The 17,428-nt window shown below is 29.6% G+C and overlaps 1 protein-coding gene across 1 annotated transcript; it reads left to right on the top strand.

The window, feature by feature from the left end:
- Positions 1–5,666: 5,666 nt before the first annotated feature.
- On the top strand, positions 5,667–14,825 carry LOC100159818 (dystroglycan). The gene is made up of 17 exons (XM_008184519.3): positions 5,667–5,827; positions 5,932–6,047; positions 6,369–6,546; positions 10,058–10,249; positions 10,318–10,446; positions 10,499–10,621; positions 10,700–10,855; positions 10,913–11,191; positions 11,263–11,382; positions 11,451–11,677; positions 11,736–11,873; positions 11,938–12,316; positions 12,379–12,585; positions 12,685–12,855; positions 12,984–13,295; positions 13,828–14,190; positions 14,509–14,825. The coding sequence occupies exons 3-17, from the start codon at positions 6,376–6,378 to the stop codon at positions 14,755–14,757; spliced, it is 3,216 nt and encodes a 1,071-aa protein (XP_008182741.1). The 5' UTR covers positions 5,667–5,827; positions 5,932–6,047; positions 6,369–6,375; the 3' UTR covers positions 14,758–14,825.
- The last annotated feature ends 2,603 nt before the right edge of the window (positions 14,826–17,428 follow it).

Here is a 17,428-nt window from a genome sequence, read left to right as displayed (position 1 = left end):
CAAAGATATAATATCATTGACCATTGTAAGCGAAACCGATTCTGGGCGGCGACGGTTTGTCAGTGTGGGTATTTTATATTATATTTATATTGTTATTACTTATATTACTAGATTTTTTGGTTACAGAATAATCTACTTACGTAGAACCTTATTGTAAGTTTTCTATCCTTAGCTACAAAAGTTGAACATTGTATACATTTTTAACTACAAAATCATTTTTAATTTTAAATTTGATAAATGTTGTAAAAAATCGAACTTTAAATGCATATGAAAAAAAATTGTACCTATGTATATTTAATATTTTTCAACTAATTTTTAAGCAATATATAAGGAGCCCTGTATTAAATTGTCAAGCTTTTTGAACAACAAATAACATTTTATTGGTATGTACCTATAGAAAAAAAAAACTAAAAAAATTGAAATTTGAAATTGTCCCTAAACAGCTTAAAAAAAGTCAAAATATTTTGAATATTTTATCAAGTATAGGAATTAATAAAATAAACTTATGATATAAATTCCAAATGTTACGGTTATTCGTTTTTGAATTACAACAAAATAAAATAATCGCTAAATAACAAATTGAGTGAATATCCAATGTTGTAAAAATTTAACCTTCAAACGCTCATACAAATTTAATTTGATTTGCTTGTAGACTTTTTTTTTTTGATAAAAGTCAAACACTAAAAACCAAAATCGACTTGGTCGAAAATTATTGTTGCGTGAAAATTCCCGTTTTTCTTTAATTTTTCATCTGTTTTTTACGGAGCTTTTAAAAATTATTGGGGAATATTTGACCACCAAAATACCAACTAGATCCACTTTCCTATCAGAAAAGATACTGTTGAAGAAAATCTAAGCATTTTTACTGTCTTAAAGTGTGATGATAGACACAAAAAAAAAATTTGATCGAAAACGGATATGACAGCGATAATATTATATAGTTTATGTTGTCGGTAAGTTCAATGATTAGATATTTTGAGTTTGGGCGAAGTGGGAAGACATGATTCCACCACTATATTTGGGGCCGGTAACCCTGTACTCCTACTGGGCCGGACACCCCCATTACGCCACTGTACCTACTTAGTAATATCATAGGTTCAGAATCGTTTTTCGTAGGTACCTATACAATGATTTAATATCATTGAATTCAAATTGAACACCATCTATGACAGTGACCCATTTGTAACTTACCGTAGAGCAGATCCACACCCACTTACCCGTTTATTTTCCTTGCAAAATTAATATTTCTAAATTTTGTTTTTTGAAATTTTAAAATATACATGAGGTAAGTTCTAATTAAAGTCATCTTTTTCAAATATATGAATTTTTACACCATTTAAGGAGTGTCCAGTGACATACACAAACTTATTTATTTTTAAATGATAATAGTGATAACTGATAACTGATAAGTGATAACTAACCTTTTTTAAACCGTTTCTCATTTATTAAAATTTACCTACGTATTTAGAAGGATATAATAGTCCTTAAAAATGGATTTACGTGAGTTTAAAATAAATGTAGTTTTTGAATTGAGTACTTACTATTATTATTATACTCGGATAATTTTGTAAATTTATAAATGTTGATAGATAATTAATAATTACCATAATTTTCAAATCATATCTTCAAACTTATTATTATCATAATGTACCTATTATCTTTCGACCTTAGTATATTCTCGAAGTTGTAAAAAATTCAAAAACCACTCGTTCAAATTTAAATTTGGATATAGGTATAGCCGAATAGGGTGTATTAAAATGCTCAAGTAAATCATCCGCTTCATAATATTTACAGGTTGGATATGATTTGATTAGTTTCTATAACCACAGTATAAGTACAGACTAGCTATTTGAAAATATAGTCTATAAGTAGGTTAAAAATTCCAAAAATCAGCGTTTAAAAAAAATTATTGTTGGGGAAAATGAAAAAATGAGGTACCTAAATAAACTTTGTTGTGAATCATCCAGTATATTCACGTGGTACTTCCGCTGAAATGACAGTAGAGGAGTACTGCAGGCTTCAGCAATATTATCGCGTCGATCGTTAATAAACGAAAAACAATGACGCCAAGGGTTAGTAAAAATTCTGTAAAAAAAATGAAATGATAACGTTAGGATTATACATATATTTTTCTTTTTTTTTCGTTACAAAATGCTGCAATATAATAAAATAATATTATATAGGTAGTAGGGTTTGGAGGTTATACGTTATACATGTATGATGTATTAAAATATTATTATATATTGGTAGGTTATTGTATATATTCGGAGGGGACGTAATGCTAACGCAGTCCCCCTCGGTCTTCGATACCATGAGAAAAAAAAAAAGGTTATTTGTATATTATAAAATTAATATTAATTCGAAACTGTCCTAACCTAACATAATATCTAAGTGACCTAACTTTAATTGCCAAAGGACTATATACGGAGGATATATTCGGAAAAATCGTGTTACATACAACGGAACTTATAAGTTTACATATTAGGTATTATTTTTGACCAACGCCTAAAATGGGATACACACATAAATAGCACAATAATGAAACTACGGAAAATGCACACTATTCATTAACGCAAGAAAATACGTAAATAACCAGACTCTACGTTTAATATACTTTGCTATGACACAATCTATTATACAATACGGAATAACCGCCTGGGGTGGATTAGGTATTATAGGAAGCAATAAAATATTCAGAGCCCAAAAAAGCATAATTAAAATAATTTTGAGTAAACGAAAAACATATCCCACCAAAGATCTATTTACTGAATTTAAAGTTCTTACGACGCAACAATTATTTTACATTAATGCCCTATATTACACATACAAATTTAATTTAATAGAGTTCAAACCTAGACACTATAATACACGACAAAAAAACAACTTAGAAATACCTACTGTTCGTATATTGAAATCTAGCCGATGTTTTTCGCAAGTGGGTTTGAAATTATTAAACAATATTCCGTTGCAAATTATTAACAGTACGTCCTATAAAATATATAAACAGCTATTAAATTATGGTTGTTAAATAATATAGTGATCTACACCCTATGTAATATACCAATGTACCTATGTCCTATATAATGTAGTCTATTTATTTACTTATTTATAAATTCTATTTTTGATGTACTTTTTTTTATATATTATATTATATCTACTTATTTTCTGCAATTTATGCTTTAATTACTATAGTTGTACAGGTATGTCTATTTATATATTTATGTTTTTGAATTATAGTCAGATATAACGCAATTTCTTATGAAATACCTAAAATATTATAAAAATTGTAAATGTATACCAACCTAGCTTTTAATAGTACTCCATCATCACCAATAAGAGGTTATCCTCAGTGGTGAGATGGGCCATCTAACCATATTGTATATATAATCATTAATTACTTATCAAAATTGTATCTTTCTCTTGGCCAATAAATATTATTATTATTATTATTATTATTATATATGTATTATAAATTGGTAAAATATACGATGTCTATTCATACACATAGGAACTCTTTGAATTCCGATGCTAAAAAGTTATCGAGGACGTTTCAAAAATTAAAGTGACATAAATGAAATAAATGTTGTCATACTGTATGACAGAGGTGGAACTAAATTAATATGTACAAAATAGTAAATAGGTAACATATCTAAAAAAAGGCGAGCTTGTGTCGCTTTGCTATATACAGAAGGTTACAAGTGGGTATATTTTTTATACACGATCAAATTTTCCAAATATTTTGATTTGTTTTGTAATGTTTAGGAACATTTTCAGTTTACAATTTAATTAGTTTTTATTTCTATGAATGTCAATAAAACTTTATTCGTTGGGTGAAAAAGCTTGAAAATTTAATACAAGACTCCTACTATATTGTTACAATGACATTAGAAAAATATTAAAAATCCTTAGTCACAGTTTTTTTTTGTAAGCATTTAAAATTCAAATCTTGACATTAACGGTCAAATCACGAAAATTAGCAAATTTTGAGTTAAGAATTTATAAAAATTTTTCTTTTTAAATCTAATATTTGTAAATGTAATACAAGATTATCCATAAGTCTGTCTACCTTTATCGAAAAAAAATGTCTACATGTAAATCAAATTAAATTTATATGATCGTTTTGTTATTTTATTGTTATTCAAAAACGTAAATAGGTTATATAACTTATAAGTTATATTATTATATAAATTACTTTATTCACAATAATATCATCAAAAATACTTAGTATAATATCATAAGCTGACATAAGCCGTTTTCGCTCAGAATCGTTTTTCTTATGCAATGATATTATATCATTGAATTCAAATTTAACACCATCCATTACAGTGACCCACTTGTAACCTTCTGTACAGCAGAGTGACACTCACTTGCCCACCTTTTTTTTATGTCTGTGTACACGATAAGTAGTCGAAATAATGGTTCGATTTTCAACTTCAGTTCCCGATGGGAGAGTGAATCTAGTTGGTGTATTAGGTAGGTAAATATTCCCATTAGTATTCAAAAGCACTGAGAAAAACAACACAAAAATTAAGGAAAACGGGAATCTTTACGCAAAATGGTTTTCGACAAATCGATTTTGGTTTTTGCCTTTTGGTGTAATTCTTATAAGGGGCTTCGCTACAATCATTATTTAAGGGGCAACATTTAGGCAATTTCTAATCTTGTCATCGCCGCCCAGGATGTAGTGTTAGTTGTAAATGATATAATATTATTAGTGTGACTGAAATTAAATGCGGGTATTGTCTCTTGTACGCGCATGTACATGTCAATAAATCGATAACCATATAAATTTCATTACATGAATTTTTCAAAAACATACATTTGTTTTGACAAAATTAAAGTTAATTCACGTTGTCTGATTTTGATTCTGAAAAAGTATTTGAATTCAGCAGAAAAATGTCTGTAGATCGTACGAAACATTCTCCGTTTTTAATATTAATTTTAATTTTAATTATGATTTGAAATAGTTCATATTTTCAAGTTTTCAATTACAGTTCACAATAATATAAAATTTATTTTTTACAAAGTGCTTAGTAGGATCTACAGACAATTTTCTGGTAAGTTCAAATTTAAATATTACATTGCCCACATTACCTGCATAGGTCAATCATTATAAAATACTCGTAAAATTGTTATCAATAGGCGACCGTCCGAAAACTAATTTATTGTTTTCAATTTTAAAATATATTTCTTGTTATTTCATTATCACTAAATTACCCCCCAAGCAGTGCATAAATTCCCCTCTAGGGGGGAATTCCCCCCCGGTTGGGAACCACTGCTATAAACAATATATTTATTAGGATGGAAAATGTCAATAGGCGGGGTTAAACACCCAAAACCCCCCCTGGCTACGCCACTGGCGAGGCCCCTTGAACGGTTTGAGAAATCCAAAACGAGTACTAAAAGTGTATTACGATTTGCGGTATGTCACGCGCCATCTAGGAGCCTTGCTCGGCGATATAGGCGGTATTCGACGGCTATCGTACGGTATGAACACTGACTGAATAATAATTGATGTATGACAGAATATGTGGTCATGACCATGATACAATTTTGTCATGGAGGTGGTAATATTAATATTATTATTATCATCGTCTGAGACTTTGAAGCTGATGATATTATATTATGGTAAATACAAAATCAGTCTTTGAGTCTTCCCCACTCGCATCTTCCCACACACACTCCGCCATCGCCTTGCTCACTGCCGCCTCCTCATAACCGACAACCGCACAGACTACAATTTATTATACGGTCCGTACTGGTATTCCGCTGCGGCGCTGCAGTGACCGCACACTCGTCAGTCACGGTGTCCGTTCTTTACTTTTTTGTACGTCATATTATTATTATCATTATTATCATTATTATCATTATTGCCATTACTTATTATTATGTTATTGCTGTCGTGAATTAATAAATTTATCATGCCATTAGAATCGTGACCGCGGAGAGAAAATAAACCTCCAGGACATCAGCCACCACACATTAGCGCGACTCGGCACCTATTTAACAACACACGATTTTGCGTCAAATAATATCGCACGGAGATAGTAAGTAACGACCGTACAGTGTAATTTCAACCGTTCCCGGGTCCCAGACGTCCGCCGAACCACTGACCGGCCGGCCGGACGCCCTGAATCCCATCGAAGGGTACCACGACGGCCAGTTGTTTGCGCCCCCGAGTGGGTGTGCGGTGAGTTTATTCACGTCCCCCCACCCACTCACGGGCCAGTGCCCCGTCGGACCATCTGCCGCGCCCGCCGCCGACTGCCCACGCACACAACTGGCCGACCCGTTGTTTTTTTTTGTCTTGCCATGTAACATGTTTTTTACTTTCATTAATCTGACCGACGTTTTATGTTTGGCTCTAGTGTCCAAATGAAGAGTCTAGCTGCCATTGTGTTTCTATTGTGTCTGGCGTCCGCGCACAAGTCCGCCGATGTCAAACATAAATGGTGGAGTATTCCAGAACCCGTTGCCACTGTTGGCAAATTATTTTACTTCAAAATTCCTCATGACTCAGTTGTCGACAACACCAGTCCCATCGACGTAAGTCTGTTTTACTTAGCTGTATAATATTGTATTGATTTGACTCTGACAATAGGTACGTCCATTAAATTGTCCCAAAACTGTCGAAAAAAAAAATTTATATTAGGTATGGGTACAATATATTTAGGAACTTGTTCGTACCTAACTTTTGCTTTCTAGATAGGTATCCCTACAATTTAGAAAGCTATTTAAAAGTATATTCAAACGCTAGATAGTTTTCGTCTAAAACTCGCGGGGTGCTCAAATGCAACCCTAGAATGACATTAAGGGGGCTGGAGCATAATCAATTCTAAGGAGTAAAAACTAGGCATTTTATATTTCTGTTTATCTGGGTCTTGTGTTTGTGTTGAAAGTAAATAAATATTAGTTTGCGTAATTCGTAGTACTGATCAGGTTTTATCGGGGCATCACAGTGACCGGGATGTATGTCTGTAATTTTACCTACTCGCATGCACATGTCACCTTATATTGCTTTATAAAATGACAAACATTTTTTTTTCAAAAAATACTCCCTCTGACTTCAATCATTACGCTCAGTAGGATGTTCCGATTTTAATTTTGAAAGCAGATTTGAACTCTCCTCTAAATTTACTATGCTTTAACTGTCGTACATTATTCATATTCTATATCAATGTATTTAAATTTGAATTATGAATATGTTCTATTTTTACTCTTTTTGTTAGTAAATTTCTAAGTAAAAAAAAATAAAAATCAGAAAAATGAAATTGTCAAAGCATAGATAATTTAGTGACAAATTCAAATTTGCTTTCAAAATAAATATCGGAACATTATATTGGGCGTAGTGATTGAAGTCGTGAGCTATGTTTTCGACTGAAAATGAATCACGCTCCAGCCCCCTTAAGTACCTAATTATATTTTTTTACTTTAGGTAAATTACAAATCATTGTTTCATAGAAAAATTCTACTAAAAAATAATCTTTATATTATAAGTACCTTATACAAATGAACGAACCATATTGTTGAAATGTAGATAATTAACTATATTACAATTACTTGTTAATTATAACATGAATTAAATTAAAATTGTTCTAAAATAATATCAGTTTTTTTTATCTTTTTCAATATACCAAACAACTTTCTATTAGATCACAATATGCAACATATTTTAATTTGTCTAACTATTAAACGTTAGTACTAATCAACACATTTTTAATTGAAAAAATATATAAATTATCTACCAATATTAATTATGTATTCTGTTCTGTTTTATTAGCACAAATATATATTCTTTTATATTATTTTACATGTCTTATGTCTAAACTATAAAAAAATTATTTAAATAATTTTGTATGCTTGTTACAATATTTCATGTAATTACAAATTATTGAAACTAGGTTATCATACTTATTTTTATGATTTTATAATGTTAATATACTATATAGCATCAGTTTACACTTTACAAACTTACAAAATTATTATTTGTTTAAATGTTGATAACATATGACTCCAAATAATTGTTTATTCGTTAATTCTGAAATAATTATACTTTATCATTTAATATAAATTATTTATTTATTTATATGTGCATACAATTTGTTTGAAAGAATACATGACAAATTTAATTCTATAGTATTGTGATGAATTATTTTATGACATCTATACAAAACTAATTACAAGATACTATTTATTAATATATTTTTATAAATATATTTTGGGGGATTTTAAGCATTGAAGTGCTTTTTGCGATTATTTGTTGTCACATTTGACCTTCTTAATTATCAATCAATATAAAAAATTGACATACCTACCACAGTAACATTTTAATATTTAAATACGAGGAAGAAGTGTATTTAGAATATTTTAACTAACCAAATCTGTATATATAAAAAGACTTGTCCTGGGTGATTCATCATTGCCTAGCCGGAACTTCTGAAGCTGTGGATATGAAATTTTCAGTAAATGTACTTATTACTGTGTATAGGCGCACTAAGAAAGGATTTTTTGAAATTCGCATTTTAAAGAGGTGCTCAAACAGGGATTTCGAGATTCACGATGGAAATTGGAAATTTTATTTTTATTTATTTTTTAAATAGTTGCCATTGGTTACAGTTTACAGTAGAAATTAGTATTTATTTATTATTGGTTTCCATTAGTTATTTGGGCAGATCAGGTACAAGCTAGCACCAAATCAAATTATTGAACATTGCAGCAAGTTACATCCAAAAATAGTTGAACAATAATAATTTTTTTAAGTTGCAATTTTTTACTGATAACGGAGTGCACGGGTTCAGCTTGGTATGAATGTTTGTGTGTAGATTAGACCTCTGGAAAAAAGATAGATTAATTTAATAAGGACTAAATTTGGTTATTTTAATACGGTTAGGTTAGGTTAGGATTTTGTATTAATTGATTATATTAATCCACCGTAAGTGGAATTAAGTAAAAACGACAAACTTTGTATAACTTTGATACTTAGAGTTAAATCATGCACTTACATACAAACAGCACGGGGTCCGCGATCTACCGCAGGTAGATTGCCTACCTGATAATATACTGCTGCGAATCCGAATTTTTATTCCGGGCAACGGAAAAGTTAAGATAAGTTTTGAACACCATACACCGATTATTAAATAACGAATTAAACAAAGTTTGAGTCATATAGAGTTGGTACCTACATTTAACGAGCAACAAAGTGCATGGGATCAGCTATTTTTGATAAAAATATACTTATCATTATTACCGCTAGAAACATTTCAATACGTTTTCACTAACCATTTTTTATATTTACTTGTCGATCATATTAAACGATAAAACTTGAATAAAAAATTACACATATCAACATCGGGAGGAAAATAAACAACCAATCATGGGCAAAGCTGTGACGGGTCGGCTAATGTTTGTGTGTAGATTAAACCTCTGGCAATAAGACAGACTATTTTAAAATTGGTTAAATTTGGTTTTTTTTATTCATCTGATATTAGCGGTTAGGTTAGGATTTTATATTAATTGATTATGATTATATTAATCCACCATAGGTGGAATACGACCAACTTGGTATAACTTTGATACTTTAGAGTTAAATCATACACCTACTTACAAACAGCACGGGGTCCGCGATCTACCGTAGGTAGATTGTCTACCTGATAATATACTGCTGCGAATCAGAATTTTTATTCCGGGAAACGGAAAAGTTAAGATACATTTTGAATACCATACACCGAATATTAAATAACGAATTGAAAAAAGTTTGAGTCAAATAGAGTTGGTATATTTAACGGGCAACGAAGTGCACGGGATCAGCTAGTTGTAATATATAATAATATTACCTAATATGTAGGTACCAGATTGTACCTATTAAAAAAAATATGGATTTGTTATTGAAGTTAAGTTTCATGTTTGTTATTGAAAATGATAGAACTACCTACCAGTTATCTACTTAATTACAAAGAATTATCTTTTTTTTTATAAATTATTGCGATAAACAATTTATAATATATTAGAAACTAATACCTATTATATTAAAAATTTATATATTTTTTTTTTTGCTTAGTTTTTGGGTCAAGATGGTGGTGGTCTTCCAAGTTGGTTAGTTCAAGGTAAGGGTGAGCTTGAAGGAATACCTGGTCCTGAAGATGTTCGTGATCATTTGTTGGTAAGAGCTGGAGACAAAAATCGTCGAATGGTTTCTGATGTAGCTTATATCAGAGTTGCGCCCCTGAAATGGAAAAATGTTCGAAATAATGTTAGTATGATATTATACATTTTACCATAAATAATAAACGTACTAAATGTAATTAAATGTTTTTACAGAAACGATGTAAAAATACTGAAGATTCTATTTTGCTATGCCTTGTTATTGGTATGAATTTTAAGAGCATACAACCTTTACAGAGGCTTATTGCACTGAAAAATTTGGCTGGATTTTTGAGTCTTCCTCAAGTAAGAATAACTTTGTTCAAATGTTTAATTGTTACTAATTCAATTTTCTTAGGATGCTGTGTTATTAGTGCCTCAAGAAAGTGTATCTTCTTGGTTAATCGACTATTTAGTAACATCTGAACGCCAATCCCACAAAAAACATCAATTTAATGATACATCGTTTGTCCTTTGGGAGGTAAGAAATTATAGTATGCAGTTTTACATTACAGCATAATAAGCAAAATGTACTAAAAATAATACCAATTACTTTAAGGTTGGCTGTGGAGGTGATATTTTACAAGAACATATTGATCATGTACGGCAAATGCAGAGTAATACAGTTGATGGAACATTGTCTGAGGTTTTGCAGTTACCAGTCACCAGTTGGAGACTGGTAAATTCATTAAACCCTTTACGAGGCCGTCGTCAGGTAATATTTATTTTTATTTGAATGATATTGAGATTATATTTGATTATATTTGTTTAGGTGATGATGATAGGTGCAAAACAAGCCGCAAATTCAGCAAACACTGCCGAATTAGATGACAATGATGATAGTTTGACCAGAAATCTTAATGCACCACCTGATAATGATGATGATGAAGAGGAAGAAGAAATTATTCCTGATACTAGACAAACAATTATTGAACCATCTCCAGTATATATACCTCATAATTATGATACCGACCATTATCATAGGCATCACCGTAGAGATGAATCCGTACTGAATATCCCAAAAGACGTCATTGACTCTACGCCTGTTCAAGTAAATAATTCAAATACACTTGCTTTTTACTGAATTTAAATTACATTTTTTAAATATATATTGAATTATAGAATATGAAATTATCTCCAACTCTTGATTTAAGTGGAGCCATCAAACCTATTGTAAACATTCAACCAACACCTTCATTCTACGAGCAAAAGTCTTCCACTCCTACCATCCAAGAATTATCTGTATGTTACATATATAATTGTTTTATACATCACTGTCTATCAATATTTAAAATTAATTTTAATTGTAGGAATCTGTGGGTATGGGTGATTCATATGATGTAACAAGTTTACCAGATGATATTGTATCTACTGAAACTCCTTATCTGGTGCCAGACAAAATAAAGGATCTAATTAATGAGAGTTCTGTTAGTACTTCTATTGCTATAACCACAACAAATAGGGAAAATCCTAACACATCACCAATAATTAAACATAAGTTACCTAAACTTGCTATTACTGCTGGCAAACCATTAAAGTAAGAAATGTATATAAAAAGTCTTATCATATATTTTAAATCTTAATTATGATGTCAGGTATCCCATTCCCAACAATATATTCTATGATGCTGAAGATGGAGATGCAAAACACTTAAAATTAGCACTGTTGAACACTGATCCAGCTCTATTATCATGGGTCGAGTTTGATGCTGAAAAACAAATCTTACTTGCTTTGTATGTTGCTAAAAAAATATTTAAATTTATTATGTACTATTATTTTTATACTTGAACTGTTTAGACCTTTGGAGGATCACGTATCAAAATGGGAAGTGGTAATTGAAGCAAAAGATTCTGGGAACCTGACTGTTAACAATACATTAGAACTGGTAGTCCAACAGTTACCTCACTTACGTGCCATTAATCATCAGTTAACACTACAAATGCGCTTAAAACAAGACTCATTAGCGTGGACTCATCCAGTTAGTTGGAGCTTAGATATTATCGATAGAATCAGTACAATTTACTCAACTGAAGTTAAAGACATCACAGTCTTAGACTGGCCAAGAGTCTCTATTTTAGCTGCCAATAAGGATAAACATAGCATTCAGTTTACCTGGACCAATGATACATTGCCGCGTGAAGTCTGTCCTAATGGACAAATAACTCAAATTTTAGGAGTATGTTTTCTATGGTTAATTTTCCAATTGTTTATATAATTTAAATTATTTATTTATTATAGATTTTAAAACCAGAAAAAGGTAGTAAAATGAAGTCTGGAAAATATTTTGGTTCTTCAGTTGTTTTGGAAGATGTTAGCTGGCAAGGATTGGGTAATTGTGCTTCAACATCATTTATTTCGAGTCAAAATTATCAACCTGTGTTGCGCAATCCAGTTGATCTTATTAATGCAACTTATGGACAGCTATTATCTTATGTCGTACCAGAGGTAATAAATAATTTGCATATTATTCGCACACATTATATTTGTTACTTAGCATTTAGTGTTCATATTTTATTTGTAAAACCATTTAATTTTAATTTTTAGGATACATTTTATGATCCCGAAGATGGTTCTTCACGTAGATTAAAATTGTCGTTAATGACTATTGATCGTACACAAGTTCCAGCAAACAGCTGGTTACAATTTGACACTAAAAATCAAGAATTCTATGGCATTCCATTGTGGGGTGACAAAAGCTTTTCTGAATATCAACTTGTAAGTTAAATTTAGTTTTGAATTTTAAGACCAATTTTAACGTAATACCTATAAAATTAAATTTTGTACTTATTCAAGAGTACATTTAAGATAAAAACCTTCTAAAATATATTTGTTTTGTGGTTTAGATTTGTACCGATAGAGAGGGTAGATCAAATCATGATAGTCTAGTAGTATCTATACGCAATACAACTAAACCTATGCCATCAGCTGAATTTGATATGATATTCAAAACTCCAGAATTCAAAGAATTCAATAATTCAGCTAAACTTAAAAAAATATTTGTTGAACGTGTAGCTAATCTTTTTAGAGATAAAAATACCGCTAACATTGTTGTTCTTGGAGTCAGCTCAGTAAATGGTATGACAATGGTGACATGGTACAATAAAACATTAGAAATTGATCGGTGTGATGAAGAAAAAGTTTTACAACTAAGACAAGTATGTTATTTTTACTAAACTCTTTGGAGTAAATTCTTTAAACCTTCTGCTAAAATTTTAAAATTACAACTCAAGGTATTTAATAACAATACAGTCAACTCTCGGTTACTAAGTTCATGGGAAGGGAGAGGAAATTTGAGTTATCAAAATGTTAATGTGTTATTGTTATTTTAAGGGGAATTTTATTTATTCTAGATATCTAGAATTTTGAGTTACCGAGAGTCTACTGTAGTAATAAATAGATATATTGTCGTAACATAAACACTACTTCACATGAGAAAGGCCTTCTCCCGGAATCCTCGTACATCGAGGTCCATAGGTGTCCTGAGTTTTTTAGCATACCTATAAGTAGTGTGTCAATTTGACAATCATGCTAGTATGCTAAATTGCACTGTGATGTTATACATTGATATTATAACACTTAAATTTCCACCAACTTATATCTTGGACGTAGTTAAAAATTATATTTATTTTTATTTTAACATGTTAATCATGATGTTTAAAATATGATTTAATGTATTTTCACATTTAGATCTTATTGAATGAAGATGAAAAGTTATCTGAAAATGTAACAAAAAATATGAAACCATCATTTAATGTAGTTGGAGCACACGTTACGCCTTCTGGTATGTGTGAAGGTGGATTTACTGAAGTTCGACCACCAAAAACACCCAACAATGTTACACCTCGCGATGACAATATTTTGCTTTTATTCGATAAATCAGAACAGTATTTTTCGACATTTATTATTCCAGCAATCATAATTTTAGCTATGATGCTATTTGCTGGATTATTGGCTTGTTTATTGTATCGCCGAAGACCATCATCAAAGTTAAGAATTGGTGATGATGAAAGACAAAGTTTCCGAAGTCGTGGTATTCCAGTTATTTTCCAAGTATGAATTATCCTCATAATTTTCTTACATTATGTTAGGTATAATAACATGTGATTAACTATAAATAATTTTGTTGTATATTAACAAAAATGTACTTTTATAATTTTTGATGAAAAACAATAAACAAATGAATAGTATTAATCCGATCCTGCTTCTATGTATAATTTCAAATTTGTTTTTCATTATGTCTATTTTATAGTAACTGATAAGTTATTTTTCTAAATGACACAAAATTTTATTTTTAGTGATTCTATAATAAAAATCTGATAGATGATTAACGTATTCTGTGATATTTTACAAACTTTTTTTGTACAATAGGATGAGTTGGATGAAAGACTTGAGCCCACAAATAAAACACCAATAATCATGAGAGAAGAAAAACCGCCTTTACCACCACCTGAATATCAAAGATCACCACCAATGGCCACCACAGCTTTACTAGCCGATACAGAAGATTCACCATATCAGCCTCCACCACCACCTTTTTCAAATGTTGGCTCCAATCATAGGTCAAAACCGTCATCAACTCCATCATATCGCAAGCCCCCACCTTACGTTCCTCCATAACAAGTCTGATTCTAAATTAGTTTTTAAATTGGTCTTTTACATCAATTTGACTGATCAATTCCTTTTAGTCATTAATTTAAACTTTTAAATCAAGTTATTATTATTATTTAAATATTATTAACAAACAAAAATAGTGTTCACAATAACATTATTATAATTTATTTTATTTATTTTACGATCAATTATTTTTGAATGCCTTTTAGCAATAACAATTATTATTTTCATAGTAATCAGTATATTTTTTCTATAATTGTAAGTACTTTTTTAAATGATTTTTTTCAGGTGTTAGACATTAGTGTAATATAATATTATGTGAAGTAAGCATTTATTATTTATTTTACTGTTCATAATTTCTCCAAACCCTCGCTTATTGTTCTATGTATAAACAGAAGTTTGTGTAGTAGTTATTCATAAATAATTAAAATTATACAACTTAATATACTACATAGTAAATGTATTATTTTTTTTACTTTTGGGATGTTTTTTTTTATAATCAAATTTTTTTTATCCAATTTATTGATTATTATTATTGATATTACTACTATTAAGGCAAACGACATAATCGTCCTGCCTCTTTTATCATATTTTGTAAATATTAGTTTAATCTGTGGTTTAATATTATTATAATACATTGACAGGTTTAACAATACAAGTTGTAATAAAAATAAAATACAAATATTTTGTTAGTTTTGAGAAATTTGTTTTCACTAAACCATGACCAAAATAATAATGTATATATATTAAATCTATGGGGTAGACTTATTTATTTTTTGTTATTCAACTAACATAGGTATTGTAAGCAATAGTATTGAAGAAAAATTGTTCTTACCTAAATGCTTCTAAGTAATTTATTAGATAGCGGCTTTGGTGAGTGTAAATGTGTATTATTGTACTTAAAACAATTATTATTGTGCAGATGTCAGAGGATATTCTTGTATGTTTAGTTAACTAAAATTATTATTATTATTTTTTTTTTTTTTATCTCTTAGAGAACATTTTGAATTGTAATAGATAATATTAGTAATCATTATTGTTGAAAATTATAAGCATTATCAGTGGTGATACAAATAAATAAGAAAATTTCTTTATATGTTACTTTGGTTAATGGATAAAATCTTTTACAATTGTGTTCACACTTTGGCTGCCTTACCTTACCCGTCCATCATTAAAAACCCGAAATAAAAAAACTAGTTAGCATAAACCGATGACGTTGACAGTGAATACCACTGCGGTCTGACAGTTCTTTTACCTACTACATTATCCAGCGCGACGGTAGAGGCGCGAAGCTAAGTAAACAAAAATAGCGGAGTAGCCACTAACGTATAATAAAAGTAGTTCGAGTTTTAACATTGAAAACCCGTCCTAATTTATGTCAATCCTTTGTCAACCTCTACAGGGCAAACGGCTGAACATATAAAGTCGTATAAGGTATCAATCAATCAGAAATATTGTGCGGATGGGAACAGAGGAACTCGCTTGCAGATTGATTAGATAGTTTATTAGTTATAACCAGTCCTGTAAAGAATACTTTTAAAAAGTACTTGAGTAAATACTCAAATACATTTTTTTTAAAGTATTTAAGATACTACTCAAATACTTTAATTGTAAAGTATTTCAAATACTACTCAAATACTTTGAAAAAAAAACTGTATAAGAAAAACAATTCTGAGCGGAGACGGTATGTCAGTCTAGATATTAGACATACATATTATTTAGGTATACTTATCTATAGTATTATTAATAATTTTCATATTAATCATATCACAATATCCATTAGGTAACGCGTTATACATCAACAACAAACCGTGGTACTATCATAGATATATAATAGTATACTTTAAAAGTTTCAAGTACCCACAAATAATATTATACAATCACAACAAAATAACTAAAATAGTTATTCTAGGTTTTTTAATATGTAATTTTGTCCAAATTTGAACTTAAAATGACTATAAAAATAAACTGTGCTTATGTATTTCTTAGAATTTTTTGTAACAGAATAAAATATTAACGTGAAATTTTTTTTTAAATTTTCAATCCTTAGATACAAAAATTGAACATTTTATAAATTTTTAACTACAAAATAATTATTCAATTTTAAATTTGATAAATTTTATCAAAATTTCAACTTCAAATGCTTATAAAAAATAATTTTGCCTATGTATTTTTAATATTTTTCAACTGCTATTGTAACAATGTATCAGAAGCCTTGTATTAATTGTTTACACTTTTTGACCAAATAGATAAAACTTTATTGATATTTATAGAAAAAAAAACTAAAAAAATTGAAAACTTACAATTACAATGTCCGTAAACAGCTCAAAAAGAGTCAAATTATTTTCAAAATTTTATCGTATATAGAAAATGCTAATATAAACATTCAGTGAAATTTTCAAGTTTCTACAGTCACTCGTTTTTTAATTACAACAAAATAAGAAAATCGTTACAGAAGAAATCGAGTGAATATCAAATGTTGTAAAAATATGAATTTCAAACGCTCATAAAAATTTAATTTGAGTTTCTTATAGATATTTTTTTTTTAGATAAAGGTAGATTATCTTATAAGGAATCTTGTAGGTATTCCATTTTAAAATCTTAGTTCTAAAAAGAAAAATTTTTACGAATTATTAACTCAAAATAATTAGCTAATTTTCGTGATTTTTACATATTT

Source organism: Acyrthosiphon pisum, chromosome A1, assembly GCF_005508785.2.
Source record: "Acyrthosiphon pisum isolate AL4f chromosome A1, pea_aphid_22Mar2018_4r6ur, whole genome shotgun sequence".
Lineage (NCBI taxonomy): Eukaryota > Metazoa > Arthropoda > Insecta > Hemiptera > Aphididae > Acyrthosiphon > Acyrthosiphon pisum.
The sequence above is the reverse complement of the archived record's forward strand: the minus strand, read 5'-3'. Positions and strand labels throughout refer to the sequence as shown.

Bases quoted from the DNA above. Each gene is read 5' to 3' on its own strand.
- LOC100159818 (XM_008184519.3), top strand. From the start codon at position 6,376: ATGAAGAGTCTAGCTGCCATTGTGTTTCTATTGTGTCTGGCGTCCGCG. The intron at 10,622-10,699 runs GTAAGAAATTAT...AATTACTTTAAG, and splicing joins CATCGTTTGTCCTTTGGGAG to GTTGGCTGTGGAGGTGATAT. The intron at 12,317-12,378 runs GTATGTTTTCTA...TATTTATTATAG, and splicing joins AAATAACTCAAATTTTAGGA to ATTTTAAAACCAGAAAAAGG.